The 26,170-nt window shown below is 45.2% G+C and overlaps 1 protein-coding gene across 1 annotated transcript; it reads right to left on the minus strand.

Moving 5' to 3' along the window:
• Nucleotides 1-230: 230 nt before the first annotated feature.
• Nucleotides 231-25,838, minus strand: LOC134462455 (NCK-interacting protein with SH3 domain-like). The gene is made up of 13 exons (XM_063215492.1): nt 25,522-25,838; nt 20,318-20,430; nt 17,597-17,792; nt 15,316-15,391; nt 14,188-14,855; nt 11,209-11,379; nt 10,120-10,206; nt 7,949-8,087; nt 7,525-7,605; nt 7,276-7,404; nt 6,829-6,921; nt 5,218-5,390; nt 231-2,544 (listed from the first exon to the last, which is right to left on the minus strand). The coding sequence occupies exons 1-13, from the start codon at nt 25,690-25,692 to the stop codon at nt 2,302-2,304; spliced, it is 2,340 nt and encodes a 779-aa protein (XP_063071562.1). The 5' UTR covers nt 25,693-25,838; the 3' UTR covers nt 231-2,301.
• Between the last annotated feature and the right edge of the window lie 332 nt (nt 25,839-26,170).

Genomic DNA, 26,170 nt, shown 5'->3' on the forward strand with positions numbered 1-26,170 from the left:
TGTGTGTGTGTGTGTGTGTGTGTGTGTGTGTGTGTGCGTGTGCGTGTTTGTTTGTTTCAGGGTAGTGAGGAGAGGGAAAGATATGCATAGAGTGTGTAAAAGTGGTGATCACAAAAGGGTGTGGATCCGTGTGTGTGTGTGTGTGTGTGTGTGTGTGTGTGTGTGTGTGTGTGTGTGTGTGTGTGTGTGTGTGTGTGTGTGTGTGTGTGTGTGTGTGTAAATGTCTAAGGCTTAGCAAGTGGCAGCAAGTCATAGCTGTAGATCAGGAACACAGGGTTGCCACGGGAGCCATTTCAACACAATACAACAGACAGCTGTGGTGTGTGTGTGTGTGTGTGTGTGTGTGTGTGTGTGTGTGTGTGTGTGTGTGTGTGTGTGTGTGTGTGTGTGTGTGTGTGTGTGTGTGTGTGTGTGTGTGTGTGTGTTTGTGTGTGTGTGTAGACAGTGCTTTGTGCAGGCATGCTGACTGCACTGCATTTAACACCTGCGTTGAAAATGGAGCTGCAAAGAGAGCTGAAACTACTGATAGGGGGCAGAGGAAGCATAGACAGTAGTGTTTGAATTAACGACGTATAAGCAGAGTTAGTGACGTTAGCATAAAGACTTTTCTATCAGAAGCACAGACTGGCGTTTGAACCAAAAACTGCATACGTAAGCACAGTCAATGGTGCCTGCCTTTGACCAAAAGACGGACTCATTTGTGTTTGAATCAAGCACTGCATATTAGAAGCTAAGTCAGTGGCGTTTGCATTTAATTTCAAGACTATACAAGTAGAGCCAGTTACGTCTATTTTCTGTATAAGCACAAGGTTTGTATTTGAAACAATGACTGTAGTATATCAGAAGCATTCAGAGATGTTTGCATTTGAACCAATGACTGCACAGTCAATGGCGTTTGCGTTTGCCCTAAAGTCCCATGTTTGTTTCTGTGTAAGCACAAGGTTTGTATTTGAAACAATTACTGTAGTATATCAGAAGCAGTCAATGACTGTATGTTAAGCACAGTCAATGGTGTTTGCGTTTGACCAAAAGGCTTAAGTTAGAGGCAAAGTCAGTGGCGTTTCTGTTTTAAGTTGCAAGGACTGTATATTAGAAGCACAGCCAATGGCAATGGCATTTGAACCAAAAGACTGTTACATTACAAGCACAGCTCAGAGGCGTTTGCCCATACAGCTGCTGGAGGCAGGAGGAAGAGGAAGCAGAGAAACTGCAGTCTGAGGGCGCGTCCAAAATGTCCACTCGTGCCCAGCATAGAGTATCATATAAGGGACAAACCAATGCAACCCAGTATGTGTAGCCCTATGCAGTGACTGAACTAGTGAGCACTTCAGATGCGGCCATCGTCCCCATATTTGGCACAACGTCCACATCTGGCGCACAACACACCCACTTACAGATATTAATAACCAACCCACAGCTAATAATAATAAACCCTCTAATGTATTTTTGTAATTTGAGAGTGTAGTCTTCAGATCACTCAATCCCACACTCATCCCATCACAATGACATGATTACATGTTGTCTTTCACATTTCAATTTAGGAGATTCATTTTGAACTTTGAGATTGATGACGTAGTTTATTTATAATTTTTGGTGCTAATCAAGCAAAAATGGATCAGAACACGTTAGGCTACCAACTTTTTTTGGTTTGATCTTTTTTGTTTAGTTTTTGTGGGCCACATTTTATCCATGGTCATTGGCACTCCTGTCGATAGATCAAAATGGGCCAAATTGTGTACCTTTTTGTCTGGCAAGCACAAGATCAATTGAACTCAGAGTGAAAGCCTGCATTGTACCCACTTGTTCATTTTCATGTGTGTGGTGTGTGTGTGTGTGTGTGTGTGCGTGGAAAACAGACTGCAGTTTCATCAGCTTTCCAGTCATAGACATGTACTATACATAGATGCATATACTACACATAGAAGCTGTATTGTCAGTGGACAGAAATGCAATCCGTGTCTACACTAAAGTAATGCAGTGTAGGAGTATGCTGTATTGAGTACTGTGAGAGTAGGCTGTATTGTTTTAAGACGGGGGCCGTGTGAATACACAGCTGTAGTGGGCGGAAGCAACAATGTGACATCTACTGTATACATACATAGCAACGCCTCTGGCTTCTAGCAGCATCTGTGTATGCACGAGCTGTATATCTATGCCTCCAGCCTGTAGCTCCATCTACTGTATGTATACATGTCTATGCCTCCAGCCTCCAGCCTCCAGTTGGTATGTATTAATATGTCTACACCTCCAGCCTGTAGCCCCCCCAGGTGTCCTGGAGGTCTAAGTGCAGCTCAGCTCGACTCAGCTCTTGCTCTCTGCGATCTGGGGAAACTCCCTGTAGATCTCCTTGACGATCAGCTTGTCCATCTGCCGCACCGAGCCCGCGCCCGAGCCGGACCCCGCGCCCGAGTCGCCCTCGTCATCATCCTCCTCTCCCAGAATCCTCTGCAGCGCCCCCTGCAGATCGTCCAGGCGATGCAGGTGCTCCAGGTAGTCAGTGGAGCGCATGACGGCGTGCATCAGGGACAGGTACTCCATACGCAGCTGTGGAGGAGAGAAGAGGAGGGAGGGATCAGTATTATTAGGGTGCATTAAACGCCCCAACCTTTGAAAATCACACTCGAATTTTGCAGTATTGTTCCTTTGTACTATCATAACATAACTTTGCAGTAAAATCTTAGCATATTGTTCCACCCTTTAACATAGATTAGATTTGCTAAGTATAGTAAAGAGATTCATTTGGAAGAACGGTCCAGTTCAGTTTCCTTTCTACTGTCCCTGGTTTGCAGGGAATTGAAGGTTTTTTGCAGCCTCTATGCACTGATCTTTTTTAGCCATGTTCGAACGCCCATGTCATGTACCCATCCTTTGGTGCTTGAATGATGTCCTGGGGAAGTCCAAAGGGAACTAAGCATTCTTCCAAAAGATTGTCCTTACTAATTTTTGATCAAAACAGCCTCAAACAGACTTTACACTGATTTTTGCTAAAAACGCCCATTCACTGCCATTCTAAATGTCAAGACTATTGAGCCACCTGCTCATGACGACCCAGGTTTGAGTCCGACCTGGGTGGCATCCCAATCCTACCCCATCTCTCTGTCCTACTCTCCCTCCTGTCTGCTTTCCAAGTCTAGACAAACATGACCTAGACCAGGGGTCCCCAAACTTTTTTTCTCTGGGGGCCACATTATCGTTCCTGACTGTGATCAGGGGCCGGGATCAATCATGTGGGCTGTATACTAGGCCACGGCCTGTTATAGCCATAATTTCTAGCACACAATAGTTCAACATTACAAATGATTTGTAAAAGAAGTGAGTACTTCACATGTTGTTCAATTTGAAATACCACAGGTATTCCTTTCAATTTCCAATAACCATGTAAAAATAGCTAGGAAAGGTTAGAAAAAAATGGTGATTGACAGTTTATGAGTGATACAATAGAAATGGTAAGCCTGTTTATATTACAGTGAGATGAGAAACTATCAAGACAAGAAACTTCTGGTGATTCACACTAGGTTAGTGAAAATTACACTGTAGGAAGGCCTGTTGATAAACAAAACAAAATATTTAAAATATATATATTTTATCTTTTTTTTCTGTGAGGATTGCATCTTTGGACCAGTTCAAATGGTGAGGTGCAGAGAGGTGGAGGGCCGGTCAAAGGGGCATGGCGGGCCGCATCCGGCCCCCGGGCCTTAGTTTGGGGGCCCCTGACCTAGACCAATGAGGATCTTCACAGACAAGGCTGAGGCGATACAACAGGATGGAGATGGTGGCTAAATACTACTGTACTGGATTTCCTTACAGTGCTGCTTGCTGAACTCCTTAAAGACTTTCAACTCTTTCAGACCCAGGAGGACCCATATCACATCAAAAACATCACAGCACACTAAAAACTTAAGAAAACAGACACTTTGATTTTGAAGATTATTATTTTTGAAAATCCAAATCGAGGGTAGACCACTGCAAAGTAAATTTATCACACAGCATTCACAAAGATAAGGGAAGCGAAACAATCTGATCTTCCGGGCTAATTAAGGACACCAATAGCTTCACAATGCACTGCGTAACAACAACAATTAAGACTTTACAAAAGATTTACAATATACTATCCAAGATGAATCACCAAGGCAAGAACGTAGGATCAAGTTCCGTCTCCTGAATAGGCTTGGCTTTCCATTGAACATTCATTCTCCTAGTCTCCCAGTCACCCAAAGGGGCATGGCTGCCATAGGACTTCAGCTTAAACCCTTATATCTAGTGGATATCATCCTGGAAGATATAAACCGTCTCTTCCTCATCAATCGTCTCTGGCTTGACAGAGGCTCAAGAGGTAGGGAGGCTGCCAGAAATCTGAGAGGGGCTGGTTGGAGTCCAGCTCCTCCTGCGGAGGTTACAGTGTCATTGAGCGAGACACTCTACCCCAAGTGGCTCACAATGTGGCACATTGGCACCTCGCATGGCAGCCTCCTGCCACTAGTCTGGGTGAACGTGAGGCCTGCCTGTGTACTGTAAATCACTATGGGTATCGTAAGGCAGTCATGGGTAAGCAGATAGGGCATCAGACTTGTATCCCAAAGGTAGCCGATTTGACTCCCGACCCGCCAGGTTGGTGGGGGGAGTAATTAACCAGTGCTGTCTCCCATCCTCCCCCTGAGCATGGTACCATCCCGCCGCACTGCTCCCTTGGGGCGCCATTGGGGGCTGCCCCCTTGCACAGGTGAGGCATAAATGCAATTCCGTTGTGTGCAGTGTGCAGTGAACACTTGTGTGCTGTGTCACAATGACAATGGGAGTTGGAGTTTCCCAATGGGACTTTCGGCTTTCATAATTAGCATATGGGTATCGTAATCAGCGAGTGAATTAGTAAGAAACACTAGTAAGCACAGCTCAGACTGAGTTGGGTGAACGTGAGGTGAGCTCTGTGTGCAAAGTTCTATGGGTACTCAGCGGAGTTGGAGAGTGAATTTGTAACAAATACCAGCTCGCAAAGCTTGGTTGAGGTTTAAGACTATCTGTGGAGAGAGACCTAGGTTACAATAGTGAACCCTCTTGGGACTGGGTATGAACTGTGCAGGAAGACTTATGTTACACTCATAAATACCTTAGTACTCTTCTTATTAAAAAAAACTTGAGGAGCCGGTTTCTTGAAAAAAATGTTTCTAACCAGCAACTTACTAGGTATCCAATTTACTTGACCTGTCCAGATGACCTCACCTTGTCTCCGGCTGACAGGTCTGATATTTGCCGTACGCAGATGTCGATCATAACCATCATGTCCGTCCGGTAGAAGATGTGGGCGGAGTCCTGATTGGCGAAGACGTCTTGCAGGAACTTCAGGACCGAATGGGGAGCCGCGGGCTCGTGCTTAAACATACACACAGGGTCATCTGGGAAAGAGGGAGACACACAGTACATTTAGAGAGTGTGTGTGTATACCAAAGCTCGTGCTTAAACATACACACAGGGTCATCTGTGTGTGTGTGTGTGTGTGTGTGTGTGTGTGTGTGTGTGTGTGTGTGTGTGTGTGTGTGTGTGTGTGTGTGTGTGATCTTGGGCAACTGCCCCACCTGGGAAACTCCTATTGTCATGGCTCACCAAAAAGATCGATATTGACCAAAGATCAAGCGAGAATACAGCCATATTTGCGCGAAATGAATCGAATGATACGCTCAAGTGTGAAAGACACGGACGAGACAAACAAACACACACAAACAAGGCAACAGACAATAGAGCAAGAGCATAGCGTCTTTGATGGAGTGAACAAAACGGATGCACGCACATACTCCTGAATGCTACTTGTCTCCTGTGACCATTAATAGCAGGTGCACAGCCAAAGGGGAAATGATCAGTGACATTACTTTGCAATTATTTAATTTCTTCTGTGAACTACAGAACACCATCACTACACTGATCTTTGACAAGGCTACACTATGCAGACCTACTGTACCAAGCCAAACCGCATTAGCTGGCTCAGATTGGATTTAGTCAAAATTGAGTTTAGACAGGAAATCTACTGTATGGCACACTTCCTTTGCCTTGTGACTAAATCTAGCCATCCCAAAAACAAAGTACATGAAAACATCATCACAATTATCACTGCTACTTAGGGTAGAGGGATAACTTTGATGCCATTTTCCCCAATTTCAACGTTGTCATATGGGTAGAATCTGAAATACTGTCTATGTTTTAGTGGGATGTGAAGAGGTCTGGCTATACATTGGGGAAGAAGATGGAACAAGAGAAGATGGCCGAAGGACTTGGCCCTAGAATTGGAAAGTTGCAGGTTCAGCTTCCATGCTTTCATACATTGAGTAAGGGAACACATTTCACATTGCTCTGGGGATAGCAAATAATACCCTGTACCCACCACTGTAAATAACTGTTCAGAAAGGTGCGTATATCATCTAGGTGTTATGCACTGTACAAATGTGATGTAAGTAAGTAAGCAGGGCTTGACATTGGCTCCTGCCAACCAGCCAAATGTGGGTGAAATATGTCTGTAGCTAGTAATAATTTCAGTGCCACTAGCCACTTTGGCTGGTAGCTTATTCTATGACGTATGATGAGAGCCTGTATCCTGTTTTCGCTTCGCACATCAGTTGTTTGAAAAAATGATGGGTTTCTGAGTTAGTGTCTATTCGTCAGATTCATTTTCATGCGGGAATCTATGACATACCATGGTATAGAAAAACAGCAATGAAAACACTGGTTCGTACAAAGTTTGAATGGCCAGAGATTCTGCAAAGCTACTAGCCAGTGGCCACAGTGGCCAGTGAGTAAAAATGTTAATGTCAATTCCTGTAAGTAAGACCAGTGACGACTCACCCCCGCGGTTCAGCAGCAGGAGTATTTTCTCTGTCAGTATCTTGACATTTGGCTTCTTGATCAGGGTCGTCATCACCATGTTGTTAGCTGGCACTAGAACGTAGTGTAGAGAGACATGCAGATAAGGTTAAATGACGGTTAAACAGATGAACCTCTCTGTTACACCAGAGAGACAGATTGTTTCCCGGTTCTCTCCTGTCTCTCTCTCCCACTGATTTCCTGTCGCATTCTCAAACTGTCCTGTCTAAATAAAAGCTTACAAGCTGAAAATACCTTTAAAAAGTTGGAACATATATTCATTTAACTGTAAAGTAAATTAGCTATTTTTACGCTATTCCATTATCTCACTTTTTCTCTGTCTCTGTCTCTGTCTCTCTCGCGCTCTCTCTCTCTCTCTCTCTCTCTCTCTGTCTCTGTGTCTCCGTCTCCGTCTCTGTCTCCCCTCACCTGAGAGATGCAGGTTGAAGGCCAGTATTAGGTTGATGAAGAGGTCAGACAGCTGTTCCGTGGGGTCAGAGGGCAGACCGTCTTCGATCACGTCGAGCAGGAACTGCACAAAGTCACCGTTCAGATGCTCTACGGGAAAGAACATCATTCATTTACTGTAAATATGACTGATTTGAAGTAACATCTGCTGTTTGTTGTCTTCCTGGCTCCCTCTTCGGCAGGGAAGAAGGCAAATGGCCAAACACTTACCATAGTGATGGTACGGCACCTGTTCTCCCATGCAGAAGATCATGGAGAGCACCAGCGCTGTGTAGCACATCTTCTGGTTTTCTGGACAAAAGAATATGATGGACACAAATATTACAGGATGGCAAAGCCAACAATTTATTTTGGAATTGACAGTTCGTTAAAAGTGTACAATTATTTCAGGTTGAAGAGGAGTTCACAGTGTATTCTGACATTTTAAGTAAGACTGCAGTAACCGCTGAAGAAATGTGTTCAATTTGAAGTGAGCTGAAGTGGTTATCTTGTGTGTCAGTCCCGTGCAATTTCAGTGAGTGACTGTGTGACTGTGTGTGTGTGTGTGTGACTGTGTGTGTGTGTATGTGTGTGTGTGTGTGTGTGTGTGTGTGTGTGTGTGTGTGTGTGTGTGTGTGTATCCACGTGTCCTCACCCTGTGTGTCTGTCTGCATGTCTCTAGCGAGCTCCATGGGTAGTATGGAGTTGAGCAGAGTGGAGATGAGAGCGGCGTCTAGCCCACAAACGGCACCAAACACCTTCAGAAGCAGCAGCCGCAGAGACACACGATGCTCCTGTCAATACAAATGGTTAAACACACCAGTTTAATCCAGATCCGTGATATAGTATTTTGCCACATCCCAAGTGATTACCTTGTAATGCAGACAACACCATCTCATCAAAACAAGCAAACTGCAGACAGACCTAAATACTACACACCATATGCACCAGGCCTAAATACTATACCAGTAAAGGCTGATGCATAGTCACGCGGTGCCGATTGCGGGGTAAAGCATAGACGTACTGTCAGCGGGGGGTATTGCCTCATAGTCGACCTACATGCGAATGCGTGCGAAAGGGCGTGGTGTTTTTTTTCCCGCCGAAAATTCAAGAGTGGGGCAAGGGGGGAGGGAGGAGGAGATTTTAATGACGTCAATTCACCTCCGTGACAACAGGGGGCGAACTAACTCATTCAGTTGAGCCCAGTCCCTAGAATGAATCACAAAGCTAATCAGCTGGCTATGTAAAACGTAATATTCCACTAGTAGCCTACTTCTAAAAGTTGGGGCATAATTAGATGGTACAACATCAGTTTATTTTTGGTCAAGTACTACATGAGATTAAATGCAAGACAAACGCCATTTTAAAAGACAATAGACAGCATGAATTGCCATTCACACCTGGGGCCTAGTAGTAGCTAGCCAGCTAAATCAGTCATTACAAACTCAAAGCTAGTTGACTAGCCACCTGAAACGTAATTCTACCACTAACAAAGAGGCTTCTTGCTATTAATTTAAAAAGTTGTGGCGTAATTAGACATGAATGATAGCATACAAGAATCCCCTCTTTATTCATGTTTTACAGTTCAGGTGGTTAAAATGCCAAACAAAAGCCGTTTTAAATACAATACATCTAATGGCCATATTAACAGCTAGCTTAGCAACTGTCAGCCAAACCCATTCAAACTCTACAGGACATTAGCGAACCCTGTTTTAGAAGCTAGCTAGCCACACTACTTGTACTATATACTGTATCAACAAAGAGGCTTCTTGCTATTAATTTAAAAAGTTGTGGCGTAATTAGACATGGATGATAGCATACAAGAGTCTCTCTTTATTCATGTTTTACAGTTGAGGTGGTTAAATGAAACAAAAGCCATTTTTAAATACAATAGATAGCCTATCTAATTAACAGCTAGCTTAGCAACTGTCAGCCAAACCCATTCAAACTCTACAGGACATTAGCGAACCCTTTTTTAATGAGCTAGCTGCCACACTACAAAAGAACAAAGAGGCTTCTTTGCTACTACCTAACCACACTACAAACATATCATTTCCATGATGGCCTTTTATGGATATTTCTAATTGATTTTTTGGAAGTTGTACTACTAAAATAAAAAACAGTTTCTCTTCTCCCTGTCAAGTAAACTCCAGTGATTTCCTGCCAAGTCATCTGCATCGTGTTTTTCGTTTTCCTTCAAACCTCCGCGGTAGGGTAGAAGAATAGAACACAACTGACCTATCAGGGCTGAGTTCCCCCCCGGACTGCCGTAAGCGCATTGACCAATCACCGTCTTCAAGCATAGCTCAGCTCACGGACATTTCAGCCTGGGAGAAACATGCGTGTACTGCAGCCAGGGGTCGTTTTGTCGCTGCACAGGGGGGCGCTGTGGCTCATTCTCTGTGCAGAACCCCCGCGAACGCGCGACTCTAAACCCCCCTTAACTCTGATAAACAGTTATCATCTGTAACATGCTATACAAGCCAAAAGAAGATGGGGTAACACTTTACATTTCTTCCCTTTCCATAAATGAGTGGGAAATATTATATTAATATTTTATATCTAGCAAACATTTTTTTTTTGTAAATGAATAATAAATACACTGTTAAAAGGTTTGTACACTCTTGAACATATTATTTGTAGATATTTTATGAAGCATTAATAAAACTTAGTAAATAATAAAAACATTTGTTAATGTTTTGTTCATCATTAGTTAATGATTTACTAAGTCTTCATAATGCTTTTTTATACATCCCTTATTATAAAGTGTTACCAACATTGAGAGTACACAATCTATGGTTACCAAAGATGGAAGTATCTTCTCACCATCTGGTAGTAGGAGACCAGAGACAGGATGGGCTCTGAGTGGTTGTCCTTACACATCCTCTTGCACACCTCAGGGTCAGCGTCCGTCTGACGGGAGACAAAGCATTACTCAATAACCATGTAATAAATAACCATTTGCTAACCATAGTATTTCTCTTGATTCTGACGAATCCCCCCAAGTTAAACCCCAAGTTACGCTGAGGCTTATGCTGAGGAGAAGAGGTGTAGATTGGACCATTTACAATTTGCCTGCAGATAGTACAGCACAGAATCCAGGGCAAGAGAAGCCCTGTGGCCACTCAGTCCTCCAGGCAGGCTTTGGCACAGTGGCACAATACAGTAAAGTACGTAAACGAATACATTTTCCATGCGTCCACAGGAGAAAACTCTGCTCAGTTGTAAGGAGCATTCTAGGCCCTTCATAGAGATTTAGGTAAATATTCTGCAATATTAAATCAGTGAGCAATAACCCACACTGCATATAAAACCGTGCACCACGCCTCTCTCACATATTCTTGCAACTAGCTACTTTGTTGTTTGCAGTGCAATCCCATTGACAACTACCCAAGTTGCTTACTGGCTAACAACTACTCTTTCGAGAAACACACGCCAGTCTAGTAGTGAAGTCACCACTCATCTGTTGAGAAGGTGCAGGATTTAGTGAAGACTTGTAAACAAAAAGGAGAAAATCTGCACACTTCAGGTGTTTCGTAAGATAGCTTTGCAGGGACTGCAAGCTTTCGATCCATTAGACCTTCATCAAGCAAGCAGATTTTCTCAGTTTTTAACCCATTTTAGCCTAAGCCCTTTTTGGGAAAGGGTGCCTTCCGTCTATTAAATCCTAAATATGTCAGACTCCGAAGCACATAAAAACATAAAATAAGTTGCATTTAAAAGTTAGGACCCTCAAATTGCATTAGAGTGTGTTCATTCAGCTCTAACATACCCACATTTTAAATTAAAAACCCTCAAATCTCAAGAACCTGAATGCAGCGTATATGTGTCTCCAGGCTACAATGGGTTACTACAAGACAGTCTACAAGACAGACTGACAGTGTCGTCTCTGTACTGTACTGTTATGTCCCTCACCAGTATCTGTAGCAGTTCCTCCAGGTACCCTGCGATGACCGCGTGGTCCTCGTGCAGAGCCCAGCTCCGCTGCTGCGAGTCGTCACGGTGACGCGCCAGGTCCCCAAAGATCACGCCCAGGCGCTTCTCATCGTGACACACCTGCCCCTGCGGCAACGCTGAGCCCAGGTCCTGGAAGATGAGGACAAGACTCAGCACGGGCATGGAGAGGTATGGTGAGCAATACTAGGTGCTTATCGGGATAGGACAAAAGATTGTTATTATTTTTTTTAATTAAGCGGACTTGCCGCTTATAGTAATCTCTAAGTACAGTTTATTAAGCGGGCTTGCACAGCAAGGCCCGATTCTAGTAATCTCTAAGTAAAGTTTATGCTTGCTTGCTTGCTTCTCTTGTGCAGGGCAGTAAAAATAGAAAATGGATCTCCTCCTAGGCCTTTCGAGATAGAGACACCGTTCAAACACTAAAACGACCGGCTCGGCTTAGAGATCATTTTTTGTGCTATAGCGTGCCCGTGTCTCTTGTCGTTTTCCGTTTTTGGCGATTTTGTGCAAGTTTGGGTCCCCATTGAAAACAATGGTAGAACCTTCATGAACCAAGGTTCCGCCACTCTAGAGATCAGAGTGTAGGAGGCTTTTTAGGTCATAAAACATCAACACTTTCACCTAGAAGTTTAGTTGACGCGTTGTTAGCGAGCTCTATGGGATGTCTCCAAATTGTCAAAGTTTCATCTCCCAACTCTCATCTCCTTCAAAAAGTTTCATCTCCCAACTCCCATTACTTTTTAAATGGCAGGTGTGTAAAAACGACAGGGCTGGCTCTATGGCTTTTCCCATTGAGTCTTGAAGTGCCTTTTTCAAGAGGTCAGCGCATGTTCCACAAGAGCTCCATTTGTGACTGAACCGTTTAACCTATGAACTTCATTCAAAGACTGTTAGAAAGATCACAAGTATGACTCCAATCTGTGACCAGGACATGTGCCAATTCTTTTTAGTTTTTTTACAACGATAATCTAAAGCCCTAGAAACTGTTTTGGATTCTGCCCTCTGCCTTAGAGCACCATACTAACTGCCATACAGTCTATCAGAACAGGTGCAGCCAATATAGGGTTCCATCTCAACTGCCACTTTCTCTCAACATTCTATTCTTAACGAGCACCCGCACTCTAGAATTCTACTGTTCAGCTCTTCAATGCAATGTGATGTTGTCTTGCTGGAATGCTTATGCCAGCCAGCTGCTTGGCTCAATGGTAAAGATGCTGGATTAGAGATATGGAGGTTGTGAGTTCAAATCCCACCCGGACCCATGTTGATTTTCAAAATTGTATCATATGCAGTGTTCCTTAGCCAACTGAAAATAGCATGTATGTCATTTAATATCAATGGCAAAGGTGCTGGATTAGAGATATGGAGGTTGTGAGTTCGAATCCCACTCGGACCCATGTTGATTTTCAAAATTATATTATATGCAGAGTTCCTTAGTCAACTTAAAATAGCATGTATGTCATTTAGTATCAATGGTAAAGGTGCTGGATTAGAGATATGGAGGTTGTGAGTTCGAATCCCACTCGGACCCATGTTGATTTTCAAAATTATATCATATGCAGTGTTCCTTAGCCAACTTAAAATAGCATGTATGTCATTTAGTATATCCCCAAAACGTGGAGCTACAACACTTTCAAGATGGCTGAATCCAAGATGGCTGAATTGTTTGGCCCATAACTTCTGACTGGGTGGATGGATTTTTCCCACATTTCTTTTAGCTTTGTTTTCTCAATAGTAGTTTGTTTTTAATTTAGATATAGATATATCAAAAATAAAACTGCTCAGCTCTGCCCCAAAAGGCAAGTCCGCTTCCAGCATTTTCTGCGAGAATGCAATCTAGTTACATCTCTCTTTTTAAAATGTGTTTTCTCAATTTTTCTCTATTTTCTTGTAAAGCACTTTCTTTGGGGCAACTATGTTGTGTTAAATGTGGAAAAATAAAATTGAGAGAGAGAGAGTCAGACAGGTAGATGGCTGGTTGATGTTAAGCAATACTACTGAAGTGATTTCCTGTATTTTTGTTGCATAAGAGGCTGGAAGTGGCATTGTCTCTCAGATCTAGAGAGTTAACTTGATGTCTGTCATATTGCATAACGTTTTCTTTCTATTTATTTACTCAGAGGGCCTGCTGAAGAGTTCAAATCTGCCTGGACTGCTAGTTTATGCACAAACAGGTATATAGTCTATTGAGAAGTCCCCTTCATATTGATGATGGAATGATCTGAAATGATCTGGGAAGCATTATAATAATCTTGAAAAAGACTTGGCGTTTTAACATCAAATCACGTTGTATAAGATTACCACCATTACCACCAACTGGAAAACAGTTGGCTGATGTTTCTTTCAATGTATTTAATACCTGAAAGTTTGCTAAATGTGATGTGGGCTGCTTTCCAATTTGGTGGCAAGTTCTCTAAACAGTCAGATCTCATCTGGCCTCATTTGATGTCTTATAAAGCCCGTCAGCTATGTAAGTCCCATTCCCCCTATTACCATGGAACAGAATATCAATTATTTAATAAGGAATGGATGAAAGCTTTTGTCTGTCACATGCAGAGATACTGGTGGTGGGTAAAGCAAGACATGCAGGGACATGCAGGGACACTGCTGTGAGCTGTGATCTTGTATGAATCATGCGATGCAAACGCTGCAATCATTATTATCAGGCCTACCTAAACTATGCTATACCATGTTATACCATATATATACTATAATGCTAAACTACACTACACATGTACAGTAGTATACCATAATACGCTATATTATACTACATTTTTTTCCTACACAGTTTTTGTTTTGAGTAAGTGTTCCTTGCCTCACCTGTCTTATGTGTGTCATAATGTGTCCTTGGGTATTTTCAAAGGTTGTTTACATAAAATACATTACTATTATTATTATAATTATGTATTATTATTATTACAACAGGGGTCAGCTGACCTTGCTCTCGACCAATGAGAGGAGGACCTGCTCCATGGCGGAGGCGGTCTGTGGTACGCTGGTCTGCAGATGGCCCAGCACCACTGCCACGGCAACGCGCGACAGCTCGTAGCTCAGCCCCGTGCTCTTCCGCACCAGCTCGATCAGCTCCGCCCCTGTCGTCGCGGGAACCTCCTCCTTCTTGGTAGGACTTCCTGGTGGGGTGCCGAAGGACACAGGGGGCGGGGCCACGGGCCACTCCACCTCTAAAGACTCCTGATTGGTAACTGGAGCCGCGGGAGCAGGAAGTGGAGGAGGGGAGGAGGGGGAGGAGGGGGCCGGGGGGGCTGGGCCTTTCTTGGAGGGGGCAGCGGAGGGCAGTGTGGAGGGTGATGGGGATGGGCTGGGTCTCTTCTCGGCCTGGGGGGGCTGAGGTGGTGATGGCTGAGCTTGAGGCTGCTCCACTGGGGGTGGGGGTGCCTTGGCACGAGTGGGGACTGGAGGAGGAGTGCTGGCCACGCTGGGCAGGCTGATGTCGGAGGACACCACCGAGTGAGTGGAGGTGGAGTCCAGAGAGGCAATGCTGCTGCTGGGGGAGACTCCTCTGGATGAGGGGGGCTTAGAGGTGGAGGAGGAGGAGGAGGGACCACCAGGGCCTGAGGCAGACACCCGGGAGATGGAGTCAGGCTCTGATGCAACACAGGAAGGAGACGGGAGACAGGAGACAGGAAAAAGGAAAAAAGAAAACAAGAAATTTGGAACATTTTGTGCGCCTTGAACATGGGTTGATCATATTAATATATTCGTACATTATAGTTCTTTTCCTGCCATGAAGGGCTGCCGCCATGTCAGGGGCGGTATGGGAATGAAAGGATCCTTCGACAGGACCTAGTGAGGACAATACATTTTCAACAAAGCTCTGGTTCCCGTAGAGTTCTTTATGTCCTGAGGTACAAATAAGGGACTTCATCAAGCCTCACAGGTTGTCTAGGAAGACCAAGAGTGATTGCGCCATACATGCTTATATCTGTGTGAATGTCACACGTGTTACTCTACGTACAATTCTGTTATCTTATTTCTGACTTTAATGAAAGGCTTTGGATTGACATGTCATGTGAATGTGATGTGAAGTGATTTAATAGCGCTCACCTGTGCGTCGGGTTTCTCTGCGTTTCTCGGGTGGGGGAGGGGTAACAGGTGCTGCTCTGCGAGGTTGAGGCGGTACCTGCAGAATGAGAGAAAAGGAAGCGGAGATTAAAAAATATGACACAAGAAACCAGATCAGTGTTTCCTACAGACCAGTTGAATTATGTGGTGGTATGGGCAAAACACATTGGGCCACTGCAAATGTGATAAATGTGATAAGCAGATAAAAGTTATCTATCTATGTGCTGCTTGCACATGGTCCAATGCTATACTCATGAACGGCCATCCGGGTACTGTAAATGTGTAATGTCTCATCAACTTACACGCTACATCAGCTTGCCTAAATGAACACAGTCCATGCTTCAGCCACGGCTTTTTGGCTATATTATTTGAACAGCCGGCAACACGACACGTTTTCGGCATGTTGCGCTAGTCTACAGGTCCGTATCTTTCGTTTATTAAACCCCAACATCACCAATTGACTTGCATGGGCTGTTTTCCCCCACAAATGGGCGTAACGCACATGGAAAACGTCACGCCGTTCATGAGTATAGGGTAAACTGGGACTTGTGTTGTTTGGGATAAATGTGCTTTGGGAATCTGACTGTATTATGTTTGATTTCATGTCTTACGCTCCTTTCACTAGAAGAATAATAAAGCTACTACTACTACTACTGATATGTGCACCCTCATTGACATGCACGTGTGGCTATTGATCCATTTCTGGTGCTCAGTTTTAATTCTGTGGTGCTGCACCACGGAATGGTGTATGTGTGGGAAAAACTGCACTGATACAGAATGGATTTCACAGACAGGCAAGGGCCAAATATGACCTGGTTGGGTGGCTGGCTGGTCGGTTTGACATGATAGACTGGCAACAGAGAGTAGAGTCAGACAAACTGGATTGAGAGAGTAAATTCCACTGCATACTGGTTCCGACAGCATTGCAGAGCAATGCCTCATCTGACAATTTCAGTTGCCTTTGCACACTAGTGGCACAATTTACATAGCAAAATAGGATCGTTGCGTGGTAGATGCAACGATGTATTTTACTGAGCAGCGTATCTCTTTTACTCAGCTGACGTCAGTAGACTTCAGTGCTGGTGTTCGCTGTTGTATTTAATATAATGGAATGAGCTCTCAGTGGCGCCCCGTACTCCCGAGCTCGCGAATGTTTACTGCATAGACATTTCTCGGCCGTGGCAGTACTTCAGCACCACGGCCAGCGATCTTGCCCAATACGCCACGTAATCCATCTCAGCTTCTTGAGTGCAGTGGTCCCTGCGGACCCCGTGAAGCACGTTGATCGATCCACCGCGTGGACAGTCACTGTCCTGCGAGAGTGGCACAATCACGAGGAGTCCGTTCTCCAGTGAGAACGAAGATGTATGCATACATGCTTAATCCAAATTTCAGATAACAAACTAATGAAAATACAGTTAAAATTACATAATCAATGTCGCAGAGTAAGTCCATGCGAGCGGCGAACTGTCACATTTCATCAGCAATCTTGATTGGTTCATTTTGGCTGCATTTTGGTTTGAGAATAAGGGTGAATCCTCCAGACCCCCATGTGAGCTCACAAAGCAGAGCGAAAATAACAAGAGTTTGGCGAGAGTCAGGCTAATTTTAACAGGCTACTGGCAGAGAGATTGAAAAGGAAGAGACAGTTCATAAGGAGTTTCTTCTGTAATCAGTATGACATGGTTCTAAGCTGCCATCATATGGCTGCCATGCACCTTTAGGAGACCGATGTCGGATTCAGAATAAATGGAGTTCAATGGGGAAAATGCACTTATTTAGGAGACTGGAATTGATCCCATTTCTTTTAAACTTCTTTTTATTGAAAGTGAAAAGCTAAAAATAAAAAGTTTTTTGTTTTTTTTTGTTCTTGAACACACAAGAAGAACATGTCCACCCATCCCCCACCCTCAACTCACCATGACTGGACGTCCCACCCCACTGTACTATCCTATTATCTCAGTAACGATATTGAAAATCTGTGCTGGTAGTTCATCTTGATGAAAAAGCGCATCTCAACAGAACACCATAATGTCCACCTCCACCAGCAACTCCTGTCAGACTAATCTTGAACCAGACAGGCAAGCAGACAGCCAGACAGCCAGCCAGACAGACAGACAAAACCAAACAAGTCCAAAAATCCCTGCATGGAACAGATGGGTTACCACGTGAACACATGGGGGCCTGGTAGGGGCACCAGATAGAATCCTGGCTCTGATAGAATCCTAACCTGGTAGAATCCTGACTCTGATAGAATCCTCACCTGGTAGAATCCTGGCTCTGCTGGCTCCGTCATTGGCTCGCTGGCCTGCCGTCCGTATGGTCGGCTGAGGCCATTGGGCGGTGGGGGTGTGTGGCTGAGGGACAGGTCGCTGGTGGAGGATGGTAGCGCCTGCTTGTGGCCGGAGGGTGTAGGGCTCCGACGGGACAGGATCTCCTTTCTGTGGTGGATCAACTTCCTGTCGTGTGTGGAGTGATGGACAGAGACAAGCAGGCACAAGACAACAGGGTCAATCTGAAATGTTCACAATGGAGTGAACATATTTCAACAAAACAATCCAACTTGTGCACTATTCCACATGTGCATATTTTACTTTGTAGACACAGAGAGCAATTACTTTCTCCATTATATTAGATTGGGGGTCAACTTATTGTAGAGTGTGGCCCAGAAGAGAGAGAGGACACAGTATGCAGACAGTGGCCCCATCTCAATGTCAAGTGTTCTAGCCTTTCTAGGACGTGAAACGCCTGGCGATTGGATACTCCACGGGGTTCACCAAAGAGTATCCAATCAGAATCACTGGGCGTTTCACGTCCTAGCAAGGCTAGAACACTGGGCATTGAGAAAGGGCCAATGCCATGCCATGATTGGAGTATATCCTTCCTGTGGTGTGGAGTGACAACCACAGAAGACACAAGCAGAAAAGACCAGAGGATCAATCTGAACTATTCACTCTCAAATGTTCACTACACATTGAAATAAAACGATGCTGCTCGTGTCTTGTATAGTGAACAAGTACATATTTTGGACGTGGCCAGAGAGTAACGACTTCCTACAGTGTCAGGATTGGGGGGGGGGGGGGGGGGAGACAGGAAAAGCCTTGAATATTCTTGTCATGTGATGTGACATGGTCTTGCTGCTTCAGCAAAGGAAACAACACAGCTGTGTGAAGTCCCTGTTTGGATGTCACAATCAGCAGACATAAACAAACAGAGGTGCATGCAGTGTGTGTGTGTGTGTATGTGCGTGTATGCGTGCGTGTGTATGTGTGTGTGTGTGTGTGTGTGTGTGTGTGTGTGTGTGTGTGTGTGTGTGTGTGTGTGTGTGTGTGTGTGTGTGTGTGTGTGTGTGCGTGCGTGCGTGTGCGTGCGTGCGTGTGCGTGCGTGCGTGTGTATGTGTGTGTGTGTACGTGTGTACGTGTGTGTGATAGCATTGGCAAGAATGCAGCACTTGTAAGACCAGGGCTTCCACCAGCACTTAATTGCCAAGACCTTGGCAACAAATACCTACCACCTTGACCAAGTCCATTGAAAAGACTTTTAAAAATAGGTTGTTGTGAATGAAATTTCTAAATTAGAGTCACCAAAAATGTTTACCGTTTTCATATCTTATTCCTTACTGCACTGCACTGCAAACAGCACTGTATAGTCTTTCCAATAATGATAGTCAGAGTGTTGGTACCGGCGGCCAACCCCCCACCACCATGATTTACAAAAAATCTGCGGGAAACACTGAAGACATATGTATTGTCTGCCATGTACTGACTGTAATCCTGATCATTCTAAAGAAGCAAGTGAAAGTAAGCCATGGAAAATTGTGTTGGAACTCCCTGGACTATATTTTCGAATGATGAACAGACAGCAATTGTATAGCGCTTTCCCACAAAGCATAACGCTGTGTAATGTCTCACAATGTGCCATTGTGCACTGTGGACTTCAGACAGAACTGGTTCCTGACAATCTTGTCTGAACGTCATGGTATGACATAATGTATTATGTTGTTTAAATGTCAAGTGAAGTCCATAAATCTATTGCTTTAAGCCAGCGTTAAGTGTTTCCCTGTCCTCACAATTGCTGTCTGAATTTTTCCACACAGAGCACCAACCAGGACATAGTGAGCAGCACTATGGAGTTCAGCGTGCTCATTTCAAACTGGTTCCTTCCATCCTCTCCTTTTGCTTGTGGCTTAGTGCTTCACTGACGCAATTAGGTTTCCCCGTTGTCAGCATACGCACAACAACTTTTTGGAGGCGTTTCCCCACTCAACATCCTGATGGCAAATGAGAAAATTACCTTTTAATAGTGGTTTTGCAAGATATTGCAAGATAAACCTTCTATCGTCAATGTTGTACTGCCTCACAACACAAGGCTAAAAAATCAAAAGGAGAGGAGGGGAGATTCTAGATTGGGTTGGACTCGGTGTCTCGTTCGAGCACACTATGACCTAGTCGGGAGGAACTGGAATCGATCCAACGGGCTTTCCAATGGCCAAAATGGCTAGTTAATGTTAATCTTACTAGTCCAACACACACTCACCAATGGGTCAAAGTGGCTAATTAGTTTTATTTTCTACCAGCCAAACTGAATTTTCACCTGCATTTGGCTGGTTGGCTGGTATTAGTTTAGAGCCATGCATGGACGTATGGAAACTTCTTTGGTAGGAAATGCCAAAAACATGATGTGTGTCTTTCAGTTTTGTTCTAAACTGTATGTGAACTGTAAGCGAAAATACTCCACCCGTCATCCCCACACACACACACACACACACACACACACACACACACACACACACACACACACACACACACACACACACACACACACACACACACACACACACACACACACACACACACACACACACACGTCCAAAACATGTTAGATGATTCAGCTCTCCTCCCCATGTGTATTTGCTGGGATGTAGTACAGTAATTATGGCAGCGTGTACATGTACGGTAAGTATGCATTTATGCATGAACCCACTGGAGCACGTCCCGCTGCTCTAGGTTGTATTTGCCTCCGTTCTTCATGGCCACGTTGTGGATGCCCTCTATGGCTCTGTCAATGGACTGCAGCACCTCATCCTGCTCCGGAGCCTGCATATAAATATGCAATAAACAGAAGACAAGGAGAGAGAGAGAGGAAAAGAAACAAGAAAATAGAAAGGAAAATAGTAAGATGGACAAAAAAGACGAGAAAAGAGAGAGAAAAATAAAAGAAAAGAAAAGGCAAGAAGAGAGAAAACGAAAAGAAAAGACAAGGAAAAAAACGGAGAAGTGAGCAAGAGATGAAAATAAACAAGAGACAAACAACCTGCCTTGAATCTTGAATGCAAACGCAAATGTAAGAACACCATATGGGACCACCAACAACCAACATTGGGGATGGATGGAAGAGAGAGAGAGAAAAAAACATGGCGGATGGAGGGAGGGCAGATTCTGCCTGAGAGGAGAGGAGAGGAGAGGAGATGGGGACCTGAGGCGGAAAAATCTGGGGCAGTTATCTAACAGAAGGGGACTGTGCTGTGTGTCCGTCTGGCAACACATGCATTGCATGCCAACACTGCCAGGAGCAGGAGCAGGCCGCACTTCATGACAGCACAGGCAATTAAGGAGGAAACCAGGAGACACATCAGCAGAAATCATCAAGTATATGAAGCAGCATCAAATAAATTCATTTAAATCAGCGGTTCTCAACCGTTTTTGAACAAAACGCCCCCCCTTGACCTCATCCAAAGCTTCCCAACACCCCCTTCACCTCATCATTAGCCTGCCAACGCCCCCCTTGAATAAAAAATAAAACAGACTAATGCACTAATGGCAACTAAGCGCCCATCGTAACTACCGGTAATACAAATACTACTAAAACTAATACTATGTAGGTCTAAAACAAAGTCAAGACGATGAAGCCAGAGACACTTTATACAGGAGAGAAAGGACTTTGATGAAGCTGACAGATCCATCTAGAGATCTGGGCAATCTGTTTGATGAAGCTCTAGCAACGGAAAACATGCAATCAGTAAAATCATCTGTTATACAGAGCTGCTGAAGTGTGTGTTTTTTTCCTTTTAACTAAGAAATGAATATTTAGACTATTTTCAGTACCAAGAAACAATTGACATACTCAGTTGGATTGCACAGTATCATAACTTCGCAAGACTGCAGAAGAACCAGAGATTTACTGGCCATGAAATGGCCCTATCAAATGGACAGAGAGGGAAAATATAATGAAGTTGTTTTTACTGCCTTTGCTTTGAACGTGGAGCACAGCACAGCACAACGCAGGAGTGCTGTGTCAACCATAATATAAAGGGTGTGAAGCTCAGGGATCCTCGTGCATGACTCACATGCCAAACACCTCTGCTGTCCCCTGCCAGGCCTGCCACAACCACACAAGCAAAGAAGGCAATTGCCTAGGGCCCCTAAATAAAGGGGAGCCCCCTGGTAATGACTGGTTACAGTATACAGTATACCTGTATTCAAATGACAGCAATGACAACTTTATGAATGGATCTTCCTAAATTCACTGATCGAAAAGTGAAAAGATGATGGTATACAAATACTTCTTGAGGGCCCCTTCCCTAATTAGTTTGAGACAATAAAAAGGGGGCCCAAGTCCATCTTTACCTAGGGCCCCCAAATACCTTGGAACGGCCGTGTCCCCTGCCTGCCTACCACCAAACACCTCACCTGTCCTGTTCCCTGCTGTTTACCAAATGCGAGGCTTGTCCCCTGCCTGCCTACCTAACAGCTCCTATCCACCGCAGCAAACTATGCTCCTCTCCTGTCCACTACCGACCACAAAACACTCATCCTGTCCACACCACTGACTACAAACTGTGACTCTTGTCCCGCCGTGCCTACCAAACACCTCTCCTGTCCCCCTCTCACTCCCAAACACCTCTCCTGTCCCCCTCTCAGTCCCAAACACCCCTCCTGTCACCTGCCTACCAATTGCGACTCACTCTTGCCCCCCAATGCCTACCAAACTCCATTCTTGTCCCCTGCCTCGCTGCCTACCAGACGCCTCTATTGTCCCCCAGTGCCTACCAAACAACCCTCCTGTCCTCTACCCCTCCCCCCCCCCCCCCACTAAGCTCCTCTACTGTCCCCCACTCCTGCCCCCTACCCAGCTCCTCTCCTACCAACCCCCCCCCCCCCCAACACACACACACACACACACACACACACACATCCCACGGCACTATCAATCCACTCCTATCTCCTCTCCTGCCTACTGTGCTCCTCTGCTGTCACCCAACTGCTTAACAAACACTTCTCTTCTCCTGTCTCCTGTGCTGCATGCCAATCACACCAGGAGCGTGCAAAAGGGGGCAGGCGAATCGAAACCCATCACTGCAGTAAGGGAAAAAACAAAAACTGCAAACACCTCTGACCCCCGCCTGCCTACAAACACCTCTCCTACGGTAGGCCTACAGCCTACCAAAAGTATTTCCTGTACATTAAAGCCTACAAAACACTACCCTTCTTCCCTGCTTGCCTACCTAACAAATGTGACTATTCTCCCTCACTGCTTACCAAACACCTCTCTCTCCCGTCCCCCACAGTCTACTAAGCTCCTCTCCAGCTCTGAGCTGCATGCAAATTACTCCAGGAGGGGGCAAAGAAGGGGCAGACAAGTCATAGCTCATCACTGCAGTAAGGGGAACCCCACCCCCCCCTCCCCCCATGTCTCTGTCTCTCCTCGCTCGCCAGCTCTGCTCTTGAAAAAGGAGACCTGCAACTCATGACAACATCAGACTTTTGTTTTTTGCTGTGTAATGTGGCACAAAAATGACAAACGTGGTCTTGATCCATGACATGGGGAAAAAAAGACTCGTCTGCATTCCATACTCATTCCATGTTTGGTTTCCCAAACTCAGGTGAAGATTTCAGGGACGGTTTCCATGCTGAACTTCAGATTGGAACGAGCGCACAAGTGTGAAGGAGGTGTTCCCCCACGGTTCGTCCCCCTCGTTGACGTGAACTTGCCACCTCGTCAACTACATCGGTTCGGGGATGGGAGTGAAAACCCAACTGTGAAACTCCAACTCCCCTTGTCATTGTGACACAGCACTCCACAGCACACAGGTGTTCACTGCACACAACGAATTTGCATTTATGCCTCACCCGTGCAAGGGGGCAGCCCCCAATGGCGCCCCTGGGGAGCAATGCGGCGGGACGGTACCATGCTCAGGGTACCTCAGTCATGGCGGAGGATGGGGGAGAGCACTGGTTAATTACTCCCCCCACCAACCTGGCGGGTCGGGAGTCGAACCGGCAACCTTTGGGCTACAAGTCTGACGCCCTGACTGCTTACCCATGACTGAGGCACAGTACGAGAACTTCTGTCCCCCCGCCTGCCTATGAGCACCTCTCCTAGGCCCACAGCATATCAAACACCTCTCCTGTCCTATGCTGCCAACCAAACACCTCTCCTGTCCTATGCTGCCAACCAAACACCTCTCCTGTCCCATGCTGCCAGGCAAACACTCCTCTCTCCTTTTTGCCAACCTAACAAATGTGACACCTCTCCCTCACTGCCTACCAAACACTCCTCCTGTCCCCCGCCTGTTATACCAAACACTTTACTGTACCTTAAAAAAACTAAACACCTCTGCTCTCCTCCAATGCCAACCAAACACTGCTCCTGTCCCATGCCTGCCTACAAACTCCTCTCCTGTCCCCCGCCCGCCTACCAAACTCCTTTCCTGGACCCTAAAAAATACTAAACACATCTGCTCTCTCCCCAATGCCCAACAAACACTGCTCCTGTCCCCTTCTTGCCAACCAGTTGTGACTCATGTCCCTCACTGGCTGCCACTACCAAACACTTAGCCTGATTATCATCGACGTTCAAATCTCTTCGAGACTTGGTCTGACCAAGAGCATAACAATTATAACATTTCCCAAATGGCATGGTTGACCCGCTCCCTTGGTTTGCTTATGGTTGTTTGCTTACAGACAAAGTGGGAGGAGTTCCCGTGTTTTCGGGAACTCAGAAAGTACTTGCATTGCTCTTGACCTGACTAGTTGCAACGCTGAAAGTGTTGCATCACTAGGAGAGCACAGCCTGGCTACCAAACACTCCTCCTGTCTCCTGTGCTGCATGCCAATCACACCAGGAGGGGGCAAAAAAGGGGCAGGCGAGGCGCAACCCATCACTGCAGTATGGGGGAAAACAAAACCAAAAACGGCATCTCTCTCTCTCTCTCTCCTCTCTCTCTCTCTCTCTCTCTCTCTCTCTCTCTCTCTCTCTCTCTCTCTCTCTCTCTCTCTCTCTCTCTCTCTCTCTCTCTCCTCTCTCTCTCTCTCTCTCTCTCTCTCTCTCTCTCTCTCTCTCTCTCTCTCTCTCTCTCTCTCTCTCTCTCTCTCTCCTGACTCAGCTTGGAAAAGGACACCAGACAATCTTACATCATGGTTTTTGTTGCTGTAGGCCTAATGTGGCACACCAATGACAAAATGTTTTGATTCATGGCATGCATGAGAAAAAAGACATGAAAGGACACTTCTGCACTCGTTGGACTAGTTGTCATTAGTCAACCTGATCAATTTCATTTGTGAGTGGTCCTGGGTTGCACTGAAAGGGGACAGCTGGCTACTGCTGCCTGGTGTGTGTTTTTTTGGAAGGAAACGTCACAAATCCGTTGGTACCCACAACAAGAACAAAATGTTGCCCCATGCACTTCAATCACTTTCAGATCCAAATCACGGATTTAACTGCGTGCATGACTCAGGGTTAGATGCGCATCAACAAATTAATTCATTTAGGCTGATTTGGCATTAACCCCCACCCACCCCTCTCATGCAGACAAACAATATCGACCTGCCAGACCCAGTCGTCCCGATCAGCCACACAGTCCCACAGCACAACTAATTCTCATAAAACCTATTGCCAATCTCAGATTACCACAAGATACATCATGATTTAGGAATGCTCAGCAGTAATTACGAATTCAAAGCTAACCTGCTACGAATCCAACCTCTCCCTTGCAGCCCCGCGTCCCATTTGCAAGCCCACCCACCCGGCACATTTCTGACATTTTAACAAGACAGCAGATTTGTCACAACATGCACGTTTACGCAGTCAGTAACCTTCATCTTGTGCTACCACCCCGGCACCAATTCTGGGCAGTATCTCCAAGACTCCTTGCCCAGATCAATAGTAGACTGTTTGAAAAGGCTAACCTGGACTTTCTCGATGTAAGAAGATGGTATATAACCGGTCTCTCCGGAGCTGCACCGAGATCCAAGCCACCAGTGTTTGTTGCTGCGTTCCAAGATCAAGAAGCTTTCCCCGGCCGCGAAGTGGAGAGAGTTGGGCTCCGATGAGCGAAAGGCATACAGGGACTTGTACATAGCGAAACGATATTTTGTCAGTAAAGATCACAAACGATTTAGTTAGTGTCCCAAGTCTTCCTTTAGGACCTCCGTTGACTAATATAGCTGGTAAGACTAATATTGTGCTACGTTTCCATTCCTGATGACCACTGATCCAACTTAAGACTCCCTTTGTACAGTAAACACTGTAGGGGGCGCGCACGTAAAGGAACCAGTGGGCACGCCCCTCTGGAATCCAGACCAAGTAATCAATTCTAAAAAATGGATTAAGACGGTGTTCAGTCACCATAATTTTTATACAAGGGACTGACAAAGTACAAAGTCGTTATTTTGATTTATCGCCAGCTTTTTCGAGGTAATTTATTTTAAAATGTGAAATACTACTCATATACCCTGGCCTACATTCACCATTGTGCCAAACAACAGCAAAATCCAGACAGTACTAATAGAAAGTAGCCTAAGTTTGCACTGTTGTAAAACCAGAGCAGTTCGAAAG

The sequence above is a fragment of the Engraulis encrasicolus genome, chromosome 14, assembly GCF_034702125.1.
Source record: "Engraulis encrasicolus isolate BLACKSEA-1 chromosome 14, IST_EnEncr_1.0, whole genome shotgun sequence".
Classification (NCBI taxonomy): Eukaryota; Metazoa; Chordata; class Actinopteri; order Clupeiformes; family Engraulidae; genus Engraulis; species Engraulis encrasicolus.